Source organism: Trichechus manatus, unplaced genomic scaffold, assembly GCF_000243295.1.
Source record: "Trichechus manatus latirostris isolate Lorelei unplaced genomic scaffold, TriManLat1.0 scaffold00019, whole genome shotgun sequence".
Classification (NCBI taxonomy): domain Eukaryota; kingdom Metazoa; phylum Chordata; class Mammalia; order Sirenia; family Trichechidae; genus Trichechus; species Trichechus manatus.
This window is the reverse complement of record NW_004443955.1, coordinates 7,524,984-7,546,613: the sequence shown is the minus strand read 5'-3', so window position 1 is coordinate 7,546,613 and position 21,630 is coordinate 7,524,984. Positions and strand designations below refer to the sequence as shown.

The 21,630-nt window shown below is 44.9% G+C and overlaps 1 protein-coding gene across 1 annotated transcript in view; it reads left to right on the top strand.

Annotated features, from left to right (window-relative positions):
- LOC101347897 (neuronal acetylcholine receptor subunit alpha-7) overlaps positions 1–21,630 on the top strand; it is a 249,285-nt gene that overhangs the window by 206,694 nt on the left and 20,961 nt on the right. The window contains exons 5-9 of the mRNA XM_004372630.2: positions 10,488–10,567; positions 14,839–15,006; positions 15,987–16,181; positions 17,144–17,230; positions 19,854–19,963. Coding sequence (XP_004372687.1) covers positions 10,488–10,567; positions 14,839–15,006; positions 15,987–16,181; positions 17,144–17,230; positions 19,854–19,963 — 640 coding nt within the window. The remainder of the gene's footprint in view (positions 1–10,487; positions 10,568–14,838; positions 15,007–15,986; positions 16,182–17,143; positions 17,231–19,853; positions 19,964–21,630) is intronic.

Sequence of the window (21,630 nt, the reverse complement as noted above, 5' to 3'; positions counted from 1 at the left end):
CTTTTGTTTGTGGATTTTTTTTTTCATTTCTTTTGTTTTTGTTGGTTTTGTTTTTGCTGAGGCTTTATGTTTTTGTTCTTTATTTTGATGAGTAGGTTTGGTAACTTTCTTTGCGTTTACCTTGAAATTTACCCTTATCTTCCTAGGTTTGAACCGGTGTATTATTACTTGGTATTGCCTTGCTGTCCTTTCCATTAGAAGGTTCTATGCCTACACCGTTTATTCCCTCGTTTATTGTTCTGATGCTATTGTCATTTACAGGTTAACCTCTGTGGTTCTGTGTTGTAATTATTTTGGTTTTGCATAGTCCTTAAGAGTTCATTTCCTATGTTGGTATCTGGCTGGTATAATCCTGTTTCCTAGATTCATCCTGTGGTCTGATGTTGTTTGTTCTCAGATCGAAGGACTCCTTTTAATATGTCTTGTAAGTTTGGTTTCGTTTTTACCTAGTCCCTTAGTTTCTGTTTATCTGGAAATGACCTAATTTCACCATCATATTTGAACGAGAGTTTTGCAGGATATGTTATTCTTGTTTGGAAATTTTTGTCTTTCAAGGTTTTATATATGTCATCTCATTGCCTTCTTGTCTGCATGGTTTCTGCTGAATAATCTGAGCTTATTCTTATTGTTTCTCCTATGTATGTGACTTTTTGTTTTTCTCAAACTATTCTCAGGATTCTTTGTCTTTGGTTTTAGCAAGTGTGATTATGATATGCCTTGGTGATTTTCTTTTGGGATCTATCCTATATGTGGTTCGTTGAGCTTCTCGGATGGTCAGCTTTTCATCTTTCATGATATTGGGGAAGTGTTCTATCAGCAGTTCTACAATGATCCTTTCTGTGTTTTCTGTTTTTTCCCCTTGTTCTGGAATTCTGATCACTTGAAGATTTTTGCTTTTGATTATATCCCACATAATTCTCAGGGTTTCTTCATTTTTTTCATTCTTTTTTCTGATTTTTCCTCAGAATTGTATCCAAGTGTTTGTCTTCAATTTCACTCATCTTGTCTTCCATCATTTCAAACCTGCTCCTCAGCCCTTCTATGACACTGTCCATTTCTGAAATCTTGTTTGTCTTTTGGATTTCTAATTGTTTTTGTATGATTTCTAGTAGTGAATTTATTTTAGCATTTTGTTCCTTATTATTTCCTTGAATTCTTCCATTTTTTGTCTGTATTTTCCATGAATTTGTCTGCCTTTTCCATGAATTTGTCTGTTTTTTCCTCATTTTTCTCAGCTTTTTGCTTCAACTCTTGGATAATTCTGAATATTAGAGATTTGAATTCCCTGTCAGGTAGTTCTCATGCCTTTTCTTCTTCTGGAATGTCATCTCGTGTTTTATTTTGGACACCTACTGCAACCATCCTGTCCTGTGTTTGTATATGTTTTGATATTGTCTTCTGTCTTCAGGGCATTCAATAGTTATTTTCCTCGTTTACTGATTGTTGATTTGCTTGTTTTGTCCTTTTTTTTTTTTATTTGATTATGTCTGAGCAGGCGGGCTGTGCATTCTTTGTTTTTTGCTGGTCTGTGGGCATGATACTTTTCACCTCCTTCTCCAATGGGCAGGGTCAGTCACTCAGGTATGGTACAGCAGGGCAGGTCAAGCTGAAGGGGAGTTGCTGGGAAGGGTTGTTTGTGGCACGTACTAGGGCTGACAGGGCAGACTGGGAATCAGTGCAGGGCAGGTTTCAGTAGGCCATGCCTATGCTGCTTGGTTGTGTGATGTTCAGTGCACAGTGCAGGTAGGCAGGAAGGAGGGGGAAGATTTTTATGTGTGGAGCTAAAATGGGTATAGGAAAGAGGAGAGAGAGGAGAGAAGAACAGGAGCCAAAAACATTCACACGAACAAAAAAGTGTTAAGGGAGCTTGCTATTGGAGTGGAGAGATGAGAGAGTGAGAAATGGCGAAAAACAAAAATAAAAAAAAGAAAAAGGGTAAAAGAAAAAAATGAATAAATCGTGAAACTGGAAATGAAGAATGACAAAAAGTAAAAAAGAGAAAGAGGAAAACAAAACAAGGAAACAAAACAAACAAATGAACAAAAAACCCAAAGAAAGAAAAGAAGGAAAAAAAAAAAACAAACAAGGAAAAAAAAACGTGCACAAGGATGTCACTGTGCGTCTGCGCAGAGTAAGGGAGCAGCTCCCAAGCCGCGTGGTACTGCTCAGCTAGAAGGTCTCCCAAGCTGAGAAAACAAAAAGAAAACAAACAAATCAAAACCGAACAAATCAGAGCAAACAAACTAACCAAAAAAAGCCCCGGGGGTCTCACCAGTGTGGTGCCACAGGATGGGAAGCAGTTTCAGAGTCGAGTGGTGTTTTGCAGTCTTTCAGGAAGAAGCAAAGATGGCACACGGAGCCAGGTATTTGAGAGAAAGGAAGGGGAGGTGGTGAGAGGTAAGGAAAAAATCTAAGGAAGCAGAAAAAAACAACACCAGCAGCCAACAAATGGCACTCAGGGAGCCAGCCAGTGTGGGCGGGTGGTATCCAAGCGACACCAGGGTGAAGCCAGTGCTTCCCGGCCAAGAGACTGTGGCTGCAGGAAGAAGAGGAGGCTAAGTGGGGGTGAAGAAGGTGTGGGATGGGAAAGCATATATTGCTGGTTAACGGTTTTTCTGTTTCCTGCTGGAAGCTCCGTGAAGCTACTTTCTTGTACCCCCTGTTTGCTGATCCCAATAAGAGTCCTAGCTGGCAGATCTGTACTGTGGTATCTGATGGGGGACCTCTGCATGTATCTCTCCTCACTCTCTCTTCTTGATCAATTTCTTATTCCATTCGGTGCTTGGCTGAGCTCTTATCTCTTTATTTGATGCGTAAGGTTTCAGGATTGACGTGTGACTCTGTTTGACTTAGTTTTTCAGATCTTTGCTGTGGAGGGACAGCATGGTGCTTCTGAGTATAGCGCCATTTGGCCGGAAGTCCCAAACTAGTCTAAATTTAATGTGATTCCAGCCAATGTCTGAATAGGATCTTCATGGGACTGGACAACTGGATCCTAAAATTTACAAATTTAGTTAACACAATTTTTGGTAAAACTAATGAAAAAGTTTACACACAAAAAGAAACAATCTTTTTTGGTTATGAGGGATGGCAGGGGTGCAGGGGGAAATACTAAATAGACATAGATGAGTGGTAACTTTGGTAAAAGGTAAGACAGTACACAGTGCTGGGGAAGCTAGCACAACTTGTACAAGGAAAGAAAGGTCATGGTAGCCCCACAGACACATCCAAACTCCTGAGAGACCGAATTGCTGAGCAGAGGGCTGTGGAGACCATGGTCTCGGGGAACATCTAGCTCAATTGGCATAACACAGTTTATAAAGAAAATGTTCTACATTCTACATTGGTGAGTCTGGGGTCTTAAAAAGCCTGTGAGCAGCCATATGAGATACTCACTGGTCTCACCACTTCGGGAGCAAGGGACAATGAAGAAAACAAGATTAAAGGGAAAGATTAGTCCAAAGGACTAATGAACCAAAACTACCACAGCCTCCATCAGACTGAGTCCAATACAACTAGATGGTGCCTGGCTACCACCACTGACTGCTCTGACCAGGATCACAGCAGAGGGTCCCAGACAGAGCTGGAGAAAAATGTAGAACAAAATTCTAACTCACAAAAAAGAGCAGACTTACTGGCCTGACAGAGACTGGAGAATCCCCAAGAGTATGGCCCCTGGACACCCTTTTAGCTCAGTAATGAAGTCACTCCCGAGTTTCACCGTTCAGCCAAGGATTAGACAGCCCATAAAACAAAACAAGACTAATGGGGCACAACAGTCCAGGGACAAGGACTAGAGGGTAACAGGAGACAGGAAAGCTAGTAATAGGAAACCCAAGGTTAAGAAGGGACAGTGTTGACATGTCGTGGGGTAGTTAACCATTGTCATACAACAATATGCATACTGTTTAATGAGAAACTATTTGTTCTGTAAACCTTCATCTAAAGTACAATTTTAAAAAAATAGTTAACACAATTTTAAAGCAAACAAAGTTGGGGGGGGCTCGCCCTGCCAACTGTCAACACTTTAATCATGCTATGATTAAGATGGTGTTGTACTGTGGGTCAGGAATAGACATATAAAAAAACAACCTGTTGCCATCCAGTCGACTATGACTCGTAACGACTAGATAGGACAGAGTAGAACTGCCCCATAGGGTTTCCAAGGAGCAGCTGGTGGATTCGAACTGTGGACCTTTTGGTTAGCAGCCGAACTCTTAACCACTGCTCCTCCAGGGCTCCGTAGATATATAGTCTGAGGAATAAAATAGGGAGCTCAGAAACTTGATAATGCTGTAATAACATTATCCAGAAGGCATTGGTCGTTCAGTGGTAGAATCCTTGCCTTCCATGCAGGAGACCCGGTTCAATTCCCTACCAGTGTACCTCACGTGCAGCTAACGTCCATCTATCAGTGGAGGCTTGCGTGTTGCTATAATGCTGAACAGGTTTCAGCAGAGCTTTCAGACTAAGACTAGGAAGAAAAGCCTGGCAATCTACTTTTGAAAATCAGCCCATGGAAACACTATGGATCAAATGGTTGGATCCACAGCCAGTCATGGAGATGGCGCAGGACCTGGCAGGTTTTCAGTCAGTTGTACATGGGGTTACCTTGAGTCAGGGGCCGACTGATGGCAACTAACAACAACAACATTGGTGGATAAAGAAATAATTCTCGAATGTATTCTTCTGAAGACTGCTGTTAATAATGTCTGACTTATGGGATCTTGGCAGATAGACGTGACCATGAAAATTTGGTTTTGCTCTTGATTTTTTGGTCATTGATTGTTGAAGCCCCTTTCCTGATTATGGACCCTTAACATTTTAGAATGAAATACAGAGCAGAATCAAAATACTGTATTTTATGCAAATAACTCGCACCTTCTACCTTTGTTTGCCAACCGCTCCCTCCCCCAATGGGGTATTTCCATCAGTGCTTTGTGCTAAATTTTTTACAGCAACATTTAAAAAAAAAAAAATTGGTATAGCAGTGCTTCTGTGAGGATGGCACAGGCCTGGGCAGTGTTTTATTCTGTTGTACGTGGGGTCACTATGAGTTGGAACTGACTCGACGATACCTAACGACATATACGGAGAGAGAGAGACTGAGATTTATTTTGAGGAATTGGCTCACAGGATTGTGGGGGCTGGCAAGTCAGAATCCATAGGTCAGGTGGAAATTCTAGTCGTCTTGTGCCCGAAATCAGTCAGACGGTTGGGGAGAGAGAGAGTAATTCTGGTTGGATATCCGTTTATAGATTGGAGGAAGATTCTTACCTGGGGAAACCTGCGGTAGAGTCGGTGGTGACAGACTTCAGGGCAAAGAGGAGTCTGTCCTGAGGGGGCCAACACGAGCCTGTCTTGTGTGAGGCTGGCAGTAGTCCCAGGGCCAGGAGCCCTTCAGAGAGGAACCAGGCACTGTGGGGCCCTGGGAGATGCTGAGGAGGTAGAGGTCCACTTGTGTCTACACAGGCTCTCCCTGCCTGTGCCACCACTGAAGTCTGAAAGCACAGCTTGTACCCAGGCAGCCGATCCCACTGCTTCTGGAGCAACGATGGGTCCCTGAGCCCCAGGCTCAGTCCCTGCTTTGCTCCTAGGCTCCCTTCCAGGCTTACAGCTTCGGGCAACGTCTCACTCACCTCATGGTCCAGGCAAATCAGGCCTTTCCTGAAACCTGCCTCACTCCAGGGTATCTCTTTGTTTCTGCCTGTAGGACTTTTGCCCACCTTTAGAGCCTGACCACATGCCCCCTCCTCCTCCACTACCCCAGTAAGGACCCAGTGCCTGCACTCTCTCCACGGTCAGTCTTCAGTGGCCACGGCCCTGGGCCTTTACCCTTGCTGCTCCTTCTGTGGTAGGGTGGGGCTCCCAGGAGAGCATGCCCTGCCATCCCATTCATCCTTGGAATCTCTGGGGAATCCCTGGCTGCAGGAGGCAAGACAGCAGGATGCTCTTGCAGGGAGTGAAGGCACAATGTTCCTGGGTCATTACGAACTCTGAGGATGCATTTTATTTTCCAGTCAAGGTAGACTATCTTTTTATCATTTTTTCAAACTGTTTAGTTCAGAAAATTTCAGAGGCAGTAAAGCAGAGAGAGGGTTGAAATAAACCCGTCTTAGGCCTGCCCCCATTCTAACAGTTATTGGTAGGCACGTGTTATGGCCACTGTTTGCTGGCATTCACGGGGCACTTAGTGTGTGCCCAGTGCTGGGTGTAGGTAAACTGTGCTCATTATCGCCAGGAATCAGCTTGGCCACCCACTCATGTTCCAGGGGAATTTCATCTCCTGCCTTCAGGAGCTCTTTCAAACTTAGCAGCAAAGCCCTTTTTCTGGCAAATCTTTTTTCCAACTCTAAGAGTTAAAACAGAAAAGTGGTGTGTTTTTTTTTTTTTTAACAAAAATGTATTACAAGAGTTTACTTTTGGGGAATTGGATGGAAAGGAGGAGTGTGCTGTCACAGTGTGGGGAGAGCCATTAGGGTCACATAACAGTGTATGTACAAATTTTTATATGGGAAAAATAAAAAAAAGAGTTTACTTTTATACTACTTACTTATAAGACCAATTTGTCTATTGGAAAGAACAATAGAAGTGCCATAATGAGCATTAAAATTTGGATTTCGATAACAATTACCATGTTAAAATTTCACGTGTTTCAATATTTTGTTTTAGTTGAAAAGTGTCCCACAATTGCTATTGGTAGCAGTTTTTTTTTTTTTCTTTGTTTATTTGTTTTTAGCCATTTTCCTTGCAGTCTAAAGAGTCTGTTCAATTAAATTGATCCAAATGCTGGGAAGAAGAGCTGTAGGGTTGCTTTTTTTTGCAGAGTTTAAACATTGATCTAACAGATGCTCACAGTCTATATTGTAAATGTAAAAGATAAGAAGAAACCCAAACTTAAAATAAGCAGAACTACTTATCATACAATATGCATCTAATCATGCTTTCAGTGCTGCTGCTGCCTGCTCCGCAGTGGTGGGGACACGTGCTGAGCTGGGGGCAAGTTCTCTGTGCTGTGATTGTAGAAACAAACTTGAGTTTTTAAAAGAGCAATGCAAAAGCTGGAGTCTTACTTGGTGACTCATTTACAAGAGGTCAAATACATGTGCATTAATGGCAGAAGTTTTAGTTTAACTTCCTCCCAAGAAGAATTAATCTGGCCACATAAATGAATACATTGGATGTAGGACCAGGTAGTGTTCCATTCAGTTGTACATGGGGTCGCCATGAGTCGGGACCCGACAGGATGACAGCTAACAGCAACAAGTCTCTGACGAGTTCATATTTTGTAAACAGACATTTGAGTGTGTTTTGGGTTTTATTACCATTTTAAAATAAAGGAAAAGAAAACATTGGAATCAAACATTTGCAGAAACCCCAGAGCACCTCCACAGAATATCAGGGTTCCACAGAACCTAGTTTGAAAATCAGGGTACCATGCAGAGTGAATTTGTGAAGGGACAAGGAAAGGTCTCTTTTTCAGCTGTTTTGTACCCAATCACTGTTTAGAATGAGACTCATTAAGACAGACAGATACAGACTGCAGTCAAGCAAAGAATATTTATACCTTGATCCTACTCCTCTCTCTTTCCCTATGTGTGTTTGGAAGTAAAAGGGGTGGATGTGTCCCTTTACATCTGAAAGGGCTGCCTCTTTGTGACAGCCCAGTTTTCCTCCCTCCCTTCCTCATTTTATGCCTCCCTCCCTCCTCTGCTTTCCTTCCTTCCTTCCTTCTCTCCCTCTCCCTCCCTCCTATCCCTCCTTCCCTCTTCCTCTCTTCTTCCTCCCTCCCTCCTTCCTTCCTTCCTTCTCTCCCTCTCCCTCTCTCCTATCCCTTCCTCTTCCTCTCTCCTTCCTCCCTCCCTCCTTCCTTTCTTCCTCCCTCCTTCCTTCCTTTCTCCCTTCCACCTCCTTCCTTCCTTCCCTCCATCTTTTCTTCCTCCCCTCTCTTTCCTTCCTTCCCTTCCTTCCTTCCAGCTTCATCACATTATATTTGAACATCATATTTGAACCGTTACTTTCCTGTACTTTTTATTCCCCAGTTTCTGGTTGTCTTTTTTATTATTATTACAACAATTTTAAAAAAAAGTTTTCTTAATCAAATCCATGATATTTTCCAGCTTGATATTTCTCCTTTCTATTGCTCTGAATCTACTCCATTCTCTCCTCAGAGACTATTAATATCTTGTTCTAATGTGAACCCCTCTTTTCTAGGCCAACTGCCCATTGCTCATCCTGGAAATCCGTCTTACCAGGATGAAAGCAAAGAAAAAAGAAATAAACTATTGGACTAAACCTATTTCTTCTTTCGTTGCTTTTGTCTTCCTTAAGTCCATGCCCATGAAAATGTACATGAGGAACAGACTCTTCAAGGCCTGGTGTTCTGGAAAACATCATTCTTTGTTTTCATTTTTCAGTGGTTCCTATCAGCTTTTGGACAGTTCTTCCTGTTATTTCTTTGGTAACTTTCTCCCTCTCACTGTTGTCTCTTGATGGAGCTTCTGTTAGCTGAGTTCTCCCGGCCTTGACCTCTGTGACACTCACCATGTCTGTCTGATGCATCACTGCTGTGTCCTGGGACAGATCATTGATTTTTATCAGTCAAACATCCTACCTGTTTTTAAAACTGTATTTCACAAATCATATTTTTTATTTCCATAGTGCTCTTGATTTTTTTTTCTGAAGATATTAGAAATTACTTTTTTTTTTTAACAGTAATTTTTCATCCCTTGCATTGACTGTTTCTTTTTGGATTATTTTTTGGTGTCTACTCTTGACTGTGTCCTTCATTCTACATGTTGTCCACAAACATCTTGAGATTTTGAGTTTTCTATTTAGAGAAACTCAGGAATAGAAACCACCACCTGTCTGTCAGTTTGTGGTACTGTGGTGGTTGCTGTGATGCTGGAAGCTATGCTGCCTGTATTTCAAATACCAGCAGGGTCACCCATGGTGAATAGGTTTCAGCAGAGCTCCCAGACTAAGACAGACTAAGAAGAAAGGCCAGGAGATCTATTTCTTAAAAGCAGCCAATGAAAACCCTATGGATCGCAACAGAATGTTGTCTGATACATTGCTAGAAGATGAGCCCTCTAGGTTGGAAGGCACTCAAAATACACAGTGGACAGAGCAGGAGACTAGACCATACCAACAACTGTGAAGATGGGCAAAATTTTGTTCTGGTGTACATGGGATCATCATGAGTTGGAGCAGACTCAGTGGCAACTAACAACAATGACAGAAAAGGATTCTGAGGCTCTGTGGAAGTGGACAGAGATTTAGTTAAGGGTGAGGTGAGTGGAACCCAGGCAACCCTTACACCAGCGTCCCACAGTTAACAGAATGAGGGGAACTTTACTCTGTGGTGCTAGTGCCTTGACTGCCCATGTTTCCTTGGGGGTAGTTTAGTTTTTATGTTAAGTGCAGGGCTGTTTGTTTACATTTTTGCTCCTTTTTTTTTTTTTTTTTGTCCTTTCTTTATCCAAGTTGCTAACTCCAGGCTGCAGGAGGTTCTGTATGTGAGCAGGGGTTGGGGGAGAGGGGCTGGGGCTGGGGTGCACTTGTCTAAAATGTTCGCTTCTGCTGTCCTCACCAGTCCTCTTTCCTGTCATCTGATTGTGGAGCCCAGACTGCTCTGGGCATCCCTGGCACCCAGCTCCCTCCTGCACTCTGTGGCTTCAGTCCTTCAAGGTGTATTTACTGAGCACCAACCATGTGTTAAGACCCCACTCAAGGAACTGGAACAAGAGCCATGAGCAAAGGGAGCCCAAATCCCTGCCCCGTGGAACTGGCAAGGTGGCCGTTTCCTTCCTACACTCCTTGTTTTTGGTGTTAGCTGCTATCCAGTCCACCCCAGTCTCATGGAGACCCCATGCACAGTGGAACAAAATGATGCCTGGTCCTGCACCATCCCCATGATCGGCTGTAGATCAGACCATTGTGATCCATGGGCTTTTCATTGGCTGATTTTCAGAAGTAGATTGCCAGGCCTTTCTTCCTAGAACGTCTAAGTCTGGAAGCTCTGCTGAAACCCGTTTAGCATCATAGCAACACAGAAGCCTGCCCTGACAGATGGGGGTGACTGTCCGTTGGCTGGGAATCAAACTGGTGTCTCCTTCTAGAAGGCAAGAATTCTACCACTAGAACCACCACTGCCTTCGTCCTACTGCTCCTTATCTCCTAAAAATATATTCACATTTCTTATCTGCTAGAGTCTTCCTTTGTTTTATACGCACATATGAAAAAAAATTACAGTTCATATGAATGGGGTATGTGTATGTGTAAGAAATTGGCCCCTTCCAAGATACATTTTTAGAAAGTGTCCCAGACCCAGACAGGAGCTTCAGTGGGTGCACCCAGGCTGCTTGCCTCATACAAGCCGGAGTCCCTGCCAGAGCCTCTCCTGCTCCTACCGTCACAGCTCTGTCATGACCTGGAAGCCCTCTGCCTGGTAATGTTGGCTCATGGAATGCTTTTGCTGTTTCCAGTGCTGATGAGAGGTTTGATGCCACGTTCCACACCAACGTGTTAGTGAATTCCACTGGGCATTGTCAGTACCTCCCTCCAGGTAAGACCCATTTTCTCTTGTCCTCCTACATTAAGAGAATTGAAGCGAGTTTAGGATGTCGGCCAGCCAGTGCTGTAATATGGGCTGACCTGGCTCTGTGCCCTCTCCTCTATCCATCCTTCTCTCCTCTGTCCTGTTGTTTCTCCTCTTTGCCCTCACACATTTCCTAAATCTGAAAACACCATCTTCTTTTGTCTTGGAGTCAGTGCTCAAGCTCTCTTTGCCAGCAAGTATTGTATGTTCTTATTTTCTTCTGTGTGTTCTTTAAAGTTAAAGAATTAAAGGGAATTTTCCTTGTTAGATAGTTTCCAGCTCTCCTTATAATCCGCAAGCCTCAGAGCCAAGCCACTTACTTCTCCATTTCAGTGGTTTTATTCCTGCTCAGGTCAGTGTCTCTGATGGTGGTGTTGAGGAGGTATTGGAGGTGACACATGGAGCTCATGGTAATCACTTGCTGAGAACGCACTGAAGAGCACTCAGCACGTTAGATCCAAGATCAGATTCCTCCAGAGGAGAACTCAACCAACTCGATTGTTGATCTGCTTCCTAGGATTGAGTGTTTTTTCTGGGAGCCCATCATCTCAGTCAGATTCACTGGGCCCTGGGCTGCTCACAGAGTAAGAGTCATCCACAGGTGGGGCCCTGGACTTTTATGCCCTTGAGGCACATTTGGGGTAGGCTTTAACATGTGGATATCAAGAAAGTTTGTTTTTCTTTTTCCAGGATATTATTTTCCAGGATTATCTCCCCCCCACTCCACTGCCCCTGCTTTTGAATGAGGCCTGATGAAATGTTTGTTTAATCTCCTGCACCTAGACAGCCTGTGCCCGCCCCCCCAACCCACACAGACAGTCCCTTATCTGATGTTTAAACACTCCCTGGTCCTTTAGCCCCAGTCTCAGCGGTGCCACCTGCAGATTGACCTCCCAGCACACACACAGCAAAGCTGACTTTGCCTTTGGGGCTTTGTTTGCAAGCCCTTCCTATTTGGCACAGGATAAACATCCTGAGGCAGAATCTGGTTTCCTCACTTTAGGATGCACTACTATGAAACCCTATGCCTGGACCAGGGTGGGTGTTCCATAACCACCTGTCAGCGTATGAATGAGTGATCGAATCGGTCAGCAGTAGATAACTCCCAGTAATATGTATATAGGTGGAAGACTTGCAGCTTCTCAGGTTTTCTGTTTTAAAGCATCTGCTTTCTTGCTACTCCCCTCTCCCAAGCATACATTTCCTCCTAACTGGAGGCCTGATGCCGCTGCAGACTGGGGCTGTGGGGTGAGTCTTCCTTTCACCAGGCTTGTAAGCTGCAGCTTCTACTATGAGGGCTGCTTGGGAAAACGGTGTCAGTGGTCGTCAGTGTAGAAGTAGAGGGTGCTGCGGATGGTTCTGAAGGCTGAGGCTATTTCTAGAGAATTCCCTGATGCTGACACTGAAGCTCCCAGGTACAGCAGCCCCCTCTAGTGCCCCCTCCCCACGTTCTTGGCCAGGACCTTACACACTGTGCTTTGACCTTGGCATCTCCCTTTCTGTCAGGAAAAGCGTGGAGCCTCTGGCTCAGGGTTGTGTTAGACCTGGCTTTGGGGTGTTGCTCTGCTCGACTCAGCTAGGCATGGGTGAAAAAAGAGTGTTTGATTGTGTTAAAAATAATCAAAACTCAACGGTTTATTTTGAGCAGTTATTCTATATGCATACAGGGAAACCATTCTGATTCCAGAAAAAAGCAAATAGCTCCAAGTAAGCTAGTTACAGTGAAACTTCTAAAGAGAAGAGGGAGGAGAATAGATAAACCATTAGCAAATCTTGACATGATTAGTTGAACCCTGTCCTCCCCTTTTACTGAGATCAACTGATACCTGGCCTTAAGGTGGTCTCTTGCCCTCCACCCACCTGCAGCCATGATACCTTTCGAAATTTAAATTAATTAAGCCTGGCTTTGAACAGGAAAGAAAAGATTAGCAATTTTGGGTGGAAAAGACCACTAGCAGGATTAATTTTTGGTCAAGAATTATTTTATGGTTAATATTTGTTTTCTGGGTAAGAGATACCTTAAAATCAAAGTACAATGTGTTATTAATTTTTCTCTTCAACAATCGCAAGCGTTGAAATAGAGGCACTAGTTATAAAATGACTTCTTTTCCATTGCATGTGTTTAGTTTTTAACCACTTTGTTGTTGTTGTTAGGTGCCGTCCAGTCGGTTCTGACTCATAGTGACCCTGTGTACAATAGAAGGAAGCACTGCCCAGTCCTGCAACATTCTCACGATTATTGTTATGTCTGAGCCCATTGTTGCAGCCACTATGCCAGTCCATCTCATTGAAGGTCTTCCACTTTCTCGCCGACCCTCTACTTTACCAAGCTTGATGTCCCTCTCCAGGGACTGGTCCCTCCTGATAACATGTCCAAAGTACGTGAAACCAAGTCTCACCATCCTCACTTCCAAGGAGCGCTCTGGCTGTATTTCTTCCAAGACAGACTTGTTCATTCTGGCAGCCCATGGTATATTCAGTATTCTTTGCCAACATCCTAATTCAAAGACATGAGTTCTTCTTTGTTCTTCCCTATTCCTTGCCCAGCTTTTGCATGCATATGAGGTGACTGAAAATATCATCTCTTGGGTCAGGTGCACCTTAGTCCTCAAAGTCGCATCTTTGCTTTATAACACTTTAAAGAGGTCTTTTGCAGCAGATTTGCCCAATGCAGTACATCGTTTTTTAATTGCTTTATTGAGGTATGATTTGTATATCATGCAATTCATCCATTGAAGTATATAATTCAGTGATTTTTAGTATATTTCTAGAGTTGCGCAGCTATCATCACAATCTAATTTTAGAACATTTCCATCACTCCAGAAAGATCCCTTTTGCCTGTTTGCAGTCGATTGCGCTCCCTCTGCCAGGCCTCGGCTGCCATTGATTTGCTGTCTCTAGAGAGTCTCCTCTTATCCGTTCATAGAAATGGAATCATACGGTTAAAGAGTTCCATTTTCCAACTTCTAAATAGTGAGGACTTTGGGAGATTAGCCCACTCATGGGAGAGGAGTGTCTGTAATGACTGCTATATTCCTCTGAAGATTTGATATAATACTCTCAAACTGTACTTAAAGGAACTTGAGGAGACAAGGAGTTTATTATCCTTTCTCAGCCTGGCTGTTGGTGGGGACCCATGTTTGCAAAGGCAGTGAGTCCTTTCCTCTGTCCTTTACCTGTTCATTCTTTCTTTAATTCAGTAGCAGAAGTTCACAGAGGACCTGCCCTACCTTCATTAGCCCTGGAGCAGGCTCACTTCCAGTGCCTTCCAGGCTTTTCTGCGGCAGGGAGGAGCAGGTCCGCATGACTAATTAAAAAGGGCTTGTCAGGTCTCCTCTTGGACCTTCTGGAAGACTCACTTAAAACTTGCTGAAGCCTGAAACCCATCTTTTCAGTGGAAGTTCTTCCTTGTGTCTGAACAATATGGCTTCATCATAAGCCTATCAGTTCTTGTTCTGTTCTTGATCTACCATGTAGGTAGTTAAAATAGCCCTCCACGTACATTTCTAGATAACCATGTATTTTGTCTATTTTTAACCTAAAGAAAATGCTACCCCTTCCCCACCAAATACACACACACACATACACACACACATCTTTCGGGTTCTATTTCTAACCCCTTCATTATTTTATTGATTTCTCTGTGATTTTCTATGTTCTTTCCTTTTGTCTTATTATTAGTGTCCGAGGATGCACATAGTAAATGGAAGTTTTCAGAGTTGCTAATTCTTTACATAGAAAGCCCTCAGAGCAGTCTTTTTCAATGGAGTGTGTCAGTGTTGTGTTTAAATTTTAAAAGACAGTGAAGCTTTAACTGAGCTGACATTCTAGAGATTTTCCTAAAAAGGATCAAGCTTGTTTGTTCTATGAGGCTTAACTGCAGTTTGGAGGCAACGTACCAGCACAAAAGCTTCTGCGGGGCACGCAGACCAGAGTTGCTTCCACCAGTGCATCCACTTGGACCACATCCACATGGCTTCATCTGGAAGGGGTTCTAACGGGCAGAGAGGTTTGTGCACAAAGCATGCATGCTGGGAAAGAAACACAGAATATCACAAATGATGTGACCTGTAGCTCTCCAGCCTGTTTATCTGGCCAGCAAGCTTTAACCCCAGTGCAGAACAGGCACTGCATGCTGTGAGCAGTGTGTGAGTATGTAGGCTATGGATGTCCTGCATTTCAGACATGCCTCCGTCAGCTTGCGATTGGTCTTCTGACCATTTCCATCACCCACTCAGGCATATTCAAGAGCTCCTGCTACATTGATGTGCGCTGGTTCCCCTTCGATGTGCAGCAGTGCAAGCTCAAGTTTGGGTCCTGGTCTTATGGAGGTTGGTCCCTGGATTTGCAGATGCAGGAGGCAGACATCAGCGGCTACATCCCGAATGGAGAGTGGGATCTTGTGGGTAAGCTCTGTGGGCGCTAATCAATAGAGGGATTGCCAGCAGATGTTGTTGTTAGGTGCTGTCGAGTTGGTTCCGCCTTATAACTACCCTGTGTACGCAGAACGAAACACTGCCTGGTCCTGTGCCATCCTCACAATCGTTGTTATGCTTGAGCCCATTGTTGCCAGCAGATACACCTGGCAAAAGGCCTGAGAGGAAGTGTTTTTATTCTTGTGGTCTCTTTGAAAGTTTGGGATTTTCCCCTTTGGTTTTTAGTGTGGCTATTTACTGAACCCTGTAGTATTCCCCATCATTTATGGAGAGCTCTAGGATGGAAAGCATAAAACAAATAGAAAACTCAATGCTTTCCATGAGGAATGTGCAGGTATGGTAAGGACTGGATTTAAACAAGTCATTGCTAGTATTAAAAAAGAAAAATCACCATCAAGTCGACTCTGATTTAGGGCGACCCTAGGTGTGTCGGAATAGAACTGTGATCCATAGAGTTTTCAATGGCTAATGTTTTCAAGATGGCTCTGGGTTGACTCCAGCCTCCAACTTGTCAGTTAGCAGCCGAGCTTGTTACCCATTTACACCACCCAGGGACTCCAGCGCTATAACATCTCTGTTATTCCAGTCTACTCCATTCCTAAAATCAGGCTGGATAGCAAATGTCAGTTGGTGACCTATATTTGGTTATTTCCAACAGAAAAATTATAATTAGATTTATAATGATGTAACATTTATAATTTTGTAATAATATGTTTTATTTGTAATAATATACTTTCAATACATCAAAAATAGTTATCCATTTGCTCAAATATCACTAAAATACTCTTAAACGACTCTATAATAATCCAGCAAGGATGTATTTAAGCACTAATACCCACTTTTTTATCCCTGAATGAACTCCACCAGTATATTTGTGTGTGGTGTACATATGAAAACAAACACGGTGGTTTTATTAACACATGGTCTGTTGTTTGCTCGTATTCATGCAGGAATCCTGGGGAAGAGGAGTGAGAAGTTCTATGAGTGCTGCAAAGAGCCGTACCCCGACGTCACCTTCACGGTGACCATGCGGCGCAGGACCCTCTACTATGGCCTCAACCTGCTCATCCCCTGCGTGCTCATCTCCGCCCTGGCCCTGTTGGTGTTCCTGCTGCCTGCAGACTCTGGCGAGAAAATCTCCCTGGGTAAGTACCCGGGGTTTGGCCGAGTCGGAGGCAGGAAGGGTTTTCCGTGAGAGTGAGTCATAGGGTCAGCTTTGGGGGGCTCATTGTGGGCAGTGCAGAGGCAGGCCTAGGGTCCAGTTCAGACGCCCCAAGGGCCCACTTGGCGCATCACACAGCGGCCACCTGGCCCAAGGTGTGTGGCTTGGGGTCTGTCTCCATGACACCAGAATTCCAGGTTTAGGGTCTGTGCTGGACAGTCACAACCTGGAGGGAGAATACTACTGTGCCACAGGGAGTCCCCTTTGGCAGCTGCCTATGGGATCCTGAGTGTGGGGGGTGGGGACACCCAGTGACGGACTGGCTTGATCCTGCTTTAAGGGGCCTCCATTGGTGGTGACTGGCCCCAGTCATTGTGGACAGGGTGCAGTTTAGTTTAATATCACTGCCTTACACAATGTAATTACTTACAGCAATGTCAATAAAGAGAGAAAAAAAGAATTAGGGTGATGAGATCAGTTTTCTCAATGAGTTATTAACAATCATATTTAGCATATGGCAGAATTCATTCTTAAACCATATCTCCTGACTAGTGCGCAGAAATGTTACGTGACTCATCCAAGGTCACATGGCTAGGAAGTTGCAAAGTCAACACCTGAAACCAGATCTTCTGACTAAATAGTTTATTTTTTTCTGCTGTAGGAAACTACCTCTCAGTAATATTGTAATAAAGAAAATGAGATATAAGTGTGTTCAGTTAAACTATTCATTTTTGTGTTCTTTGAAAATTCTGGTTCCTAAACTTGTCTCTACCAGGGGCTACTTCATGAATCTGGTGAGTGTCATGGATTGTCCCCAGAAAAATGCACGTACCCGTGTGTACGCAAGTCATGCACACTGCCTGCAGCCCCTCCCCGGTTCTTTGAATCTCAGCTTGGAGGCCTGCCGTCAGTTTGTCTAAGGAACCGCTGTGTGCTCTGTTTCAGGGATAACGGTTTTACTTTCCCTCACTGTCTTCATGCTGCTTGTGGCTGAGATCATGCCTGCGACGTCTGATTCAGTGCCGTTGATTGGTAAGCCGTGTACCAGGGCTCCTCCCTAAAGGCACGTGGTGAAAGTGTACAGAGTGACCCAGCCTCTGCCCACCTGCCACTGGCTGTGACAGTGAAGGAGGTCCAGTTTTGTGGTTTGATTTTATGGTGCAGAAATGCCCTTTTCCTCCCATACATCTCCTGCTAAGGCTTGCTATGGAGCCAGCGATTTTACCATTAGAGATTCATTATTTAAGCTAGGACATTGTTTTTCTACACATCCCTTATAAAATGGGAGGAACATACATTTTAACTCTTAGCCATTGTTTTCCAAGGAAACTAGACCTCTCCTTATAAAAGAGTTTGCAGAAATGCAACACAGGGCAAATATGTTTTGGCCAGGAGAGGTATAAGGCATGACCCTCTACCCAGGGAGGGAAGAGAGACAGACAGAGCCTTCCTCTGTGTAGAACCCTGGGGATCCAGGAGATGGCATCGTTGTGAGTCAGCACCTTCCTGGACTGGAGTTAATGGGAGCATTCAAAGGATGCTCGGTGGTCTACTGGTTAAGATTCAGTACTCTTACCACTGCAGCCTGGGTTCTGTTCCTGGTCAGGGGTCCCAGACCTCCAAGCTAGCTGAGCACAAGGTTGTGAGGACAAGCAGCAAACGATCTGCTAGTGGATACTGGTTTAATATGAGCATTGCTACTCGCTCTTGGTAGTGGAAATCAGAAACGAGATTGCAGTCTTTTCTTATGCCTGTTCAGCCCGTGCTACGTGAGCACCCATCTTCTGTGCTAATCAAGGGTCGATGGGAGTTGGGGGGGTCTCCCACGGATGCCCCAAGGCTGACTGAACCAAGAGATCCAAGGCTGTCATCTTGGAGCTCCCCAAACCAAACCAAACCAAACCCATTGCCATCGAGTTGCTTCAGACCCATAGCAACCCTATAGGACAGAGTAGAACTGCCCCACAAGGTTTCCAAGGCTGTAAATCTTTACGGAAACAGACTGCCATATCTTTTTCCCACGGAGCGGCTGGGTTGGAACAGCTGACCTTTAGGCTACTGCTGCACCACTAGAGGAGGTGGTCCTTAATTGTGGTGATTAATTACATTGTGATGATTAAACCTTTGGTTGCTAGCCCCTTGAGGGGCTGAGCTCCACGTGGAAGGCCTTCATGCCCAGCTGAGAACCACCCCTGCTCTAGCTAGGGAACAGCTCACAGCCTCCTAGAGAGACCAGATGGTACTGTGGGCAGCTCTCCAGAGGTGTCCACTGGGGACTTAAAGGCAGCATCAGGGTCCTACTAGAATGGGAAAGAGCATGGACCAAACAGTGACACATGGAAGGAGCCAGGGCCATCTCCATCAACAGAGGGCAGCAGACTGATGCCCCTGAGACTGAGCACAATCCCTCCTTTTAGACGTGGGATATGCATCAACCAAGCTTTCCCTGGGGTTCATCCGTGAAGGCAGCACCTGCTGATCAGACCATTAAGGGTGGGCTCTGTTGTAAGTTTACATTGAAAGTAATGTGTTGGAAGGTAGAATAAACGGAGTCAGATGGCCAATTCCAAGTCCCTCGCTGTCTGGATGGTACCAAGAAAAATGGGACACCCTCAAAGGTTTTTTGTATCAACAGTTTCTCTGGCCAAAATATCACACATATAGGTAGCTCCACAAGGAGTCCTCGTGGTGCAGTGGTTAAGCACTCAGCCACTAACCAAAAGGTCGGTGATTTGAACCTACCAGCCGCTCCACTGGAGAAAGATATGGCAGTCTGATTTACAGCCTTGGAAACCCTATGGAGCAGTTCTGCTCTGTCCTGTAGGGTTGCTATGAGTCAGAATCGACTTGACGAAATTTTTTTTTTTTTTTCTGGTCCTCCACTCAAAGCTCTGTACTAGATCCTTGACCCATGTAATCTCTAATTCCTACACCAACCCTGCAAGGAAGGGGTTTCCATCCCTGTTCTCCTGGGGGAGATTGTGAGGCCCAGAGAGGCTCAGAGTAACTCGTCCAAGCTCAGAGATGGCTGGCAGTGGACCAGGGTTGAATCTCTTTCCAATGTACCATGTTGCTCCTCATCTGGGATGAGATACTTCACAGGATGTGACTGGTGGAGGGACATACCCTTCCTTGTTCATGTGGCTGAATCTGATGTTCTCACTCTGAAAAGGTTATTGCTGCCAGATTTTTCTTGGCTGGACAGCTAGCCTCCCCAAATGTCTCTATAGGGAGCCAGGCTCTTTCCAAGACGCATACCCTAAGGATCAGGGGCTGATAAGACATCCAGGTGCTACCTCAGGTTTTCCCTGGTTATACCCAGAGCCCCTGCTCAGCCTGCAGTAGTCACAGTGGAGACCACACCCTCACTGCCCAGGTGTTTTCAAGTTAGAAACATTCCAGTGTTTTCTGATGGGAACAATCCTGTCAGACCAGGAAGTTTGGGCTCACCGAGTAGACTTTGCTCTTCCAGGCCTCTCTGCTGGATGGAAGTCACCTGGGCTGCAGAGCCAGTGGGAGGAGGTCCTGCCCTGCTCTAAGGCCTGGTGCACCTGAGTCCCGGGCAGTAATGGATACAGTGGGGTCCACCTGTCCGGTGGGGTTTGGTGCTGCAAGGCTCCCTTTGGGTCTCACCTTACGTCTGTTCTCTCCACAGCCCAGTATTTTGCCAGTACCATGATCATTGTCGGCCTCTCTGTCGTTGTGACGGTGATCGTGCTGCAGTACCACCACCATGACCCTGACGGGGGCAAGATGCCCAAGTGGGTACGTCCCTGCCCTGTGTGCAGGTGCCATCTGAGCTTACCTGCCAGGCTCTGCGCACTTGACCACAGCCAAACCACTCGAAAGTGCAGACTGTGGCCAGGCACATGGGGTTTTTGTTTGTTTGCTTTGCAGATTTTGAAAATAGAATGTGATATTAAATGAATATCATTAATTATCTATTTTAAAAATCACCCAGAAACCTATCATTCCTAACGAAATAGCCTCATTTTTATGTGAGTTCACCTATCTTTGCACAGGGTACATTTATGGGGAACTTAGCATCCCATGGTACCTTTGTTTATTTATTTATTTTTATCTAACATTCAGGGCAGATTAACCAGTAAGCAAGGTACGCACAGGCTTGTGTTTACTTACTGTCTTAGTCATCTAATGCTGCTACAACAGAAATACCACAAGTGGATGGCTTTAATAAAGAGAAATTTCTTTATTCACAGTAAAGTAGGCTAAAGGTCCAAATTCAGGGCATCAATCAGCTCCAGGGAAAGAATTTCTCTCTCTGTCAGCCCTCTCATCAGTCTTCCCCTGGACTAGGAGCTTTTCCATGTACAGGGACCCCGGGTCCAAAGGACATGCTGTGCTCCCAGCACTGCTTTCTTGGTGGTATGAGGTCCCCCTGTCTCTCTGTTCACGTCTCTCCCTTGTATCTCAAGAGATTGCCTCAGGACACATTCCAATCTTGTAGATTGAGTCCTGCCTCGCTAACACAACTGCCGCCCATCCTCCCTCATTAACATCATAGAGGCAGGATTTACAACATATAGGAAAATCACACAATACCAGGAATCGTGGTCCAGCCAAATTGATACACACATTTTTAGGGGGACATAATTCAATCCATCACATTCCACCCAATGACCCCCCATAAATCACGTTCTTACAACATGCAAAACATACTTACCCCATCATATCATAGCAAAAGTCTTAACTCCAAGTCCAAAATCCAGAAATTCCTCTTTCATCAGTAAAATCTAGATTACAGGTTATCTGCTTCCAAAGGCACAATGGCAGAGCAGGCACAAGCTAGACATTTCCATTACAAATGGGAGAAACTGGAGGAAAAGAAGGGATAACAGGCACCAAGCAAGTCAGCAGAACATATTACATTAGCCCTCAAGGTTTGAAAATAATCTTCTATCCTCTGAGACAATTTACACAATGGCCCTGCCCTCCAGACTCTAGGTATTGGTCACTCTCTTCAGACTGAGTGGAGGCCCCTTGGCCCTGAGCTTCAGCTCCGCCTTCCGGGCCCACTGGGACAGCAACTCTGCTCCCTCGGCTTTAGGCGCACCATTCTCCTAGTCCATCTGGGTGGCAACTCTACCTTTAGAAGTGCCAGAGGCCATGGCTCCACCCTTTGAGACCCCAGAGGTCCTGGCCATACCTTTTGATACTGAGGCAGCTTGGCTTCTTGTGTTCCTTGTCTTTTCAGCTTCTGCTTCTGCTTCCTGTGGCCTCTCAGCCCTCAGGCCCCACACCTGCATCTGCCCTGCTGGTGCAGGTGTTCCAAAGCATGGTAGCTCCACCAGTAAGTGCCCGGAGGCACTCCACTCCACCAGGAGGCCTCCTGTGCACAGGCACTCAGCTCTCTAGCTCCGTGGGTTGGCTCCAGCGCCATCTTGCATTGGTCTTCTGGTTCTGCTGCTGCT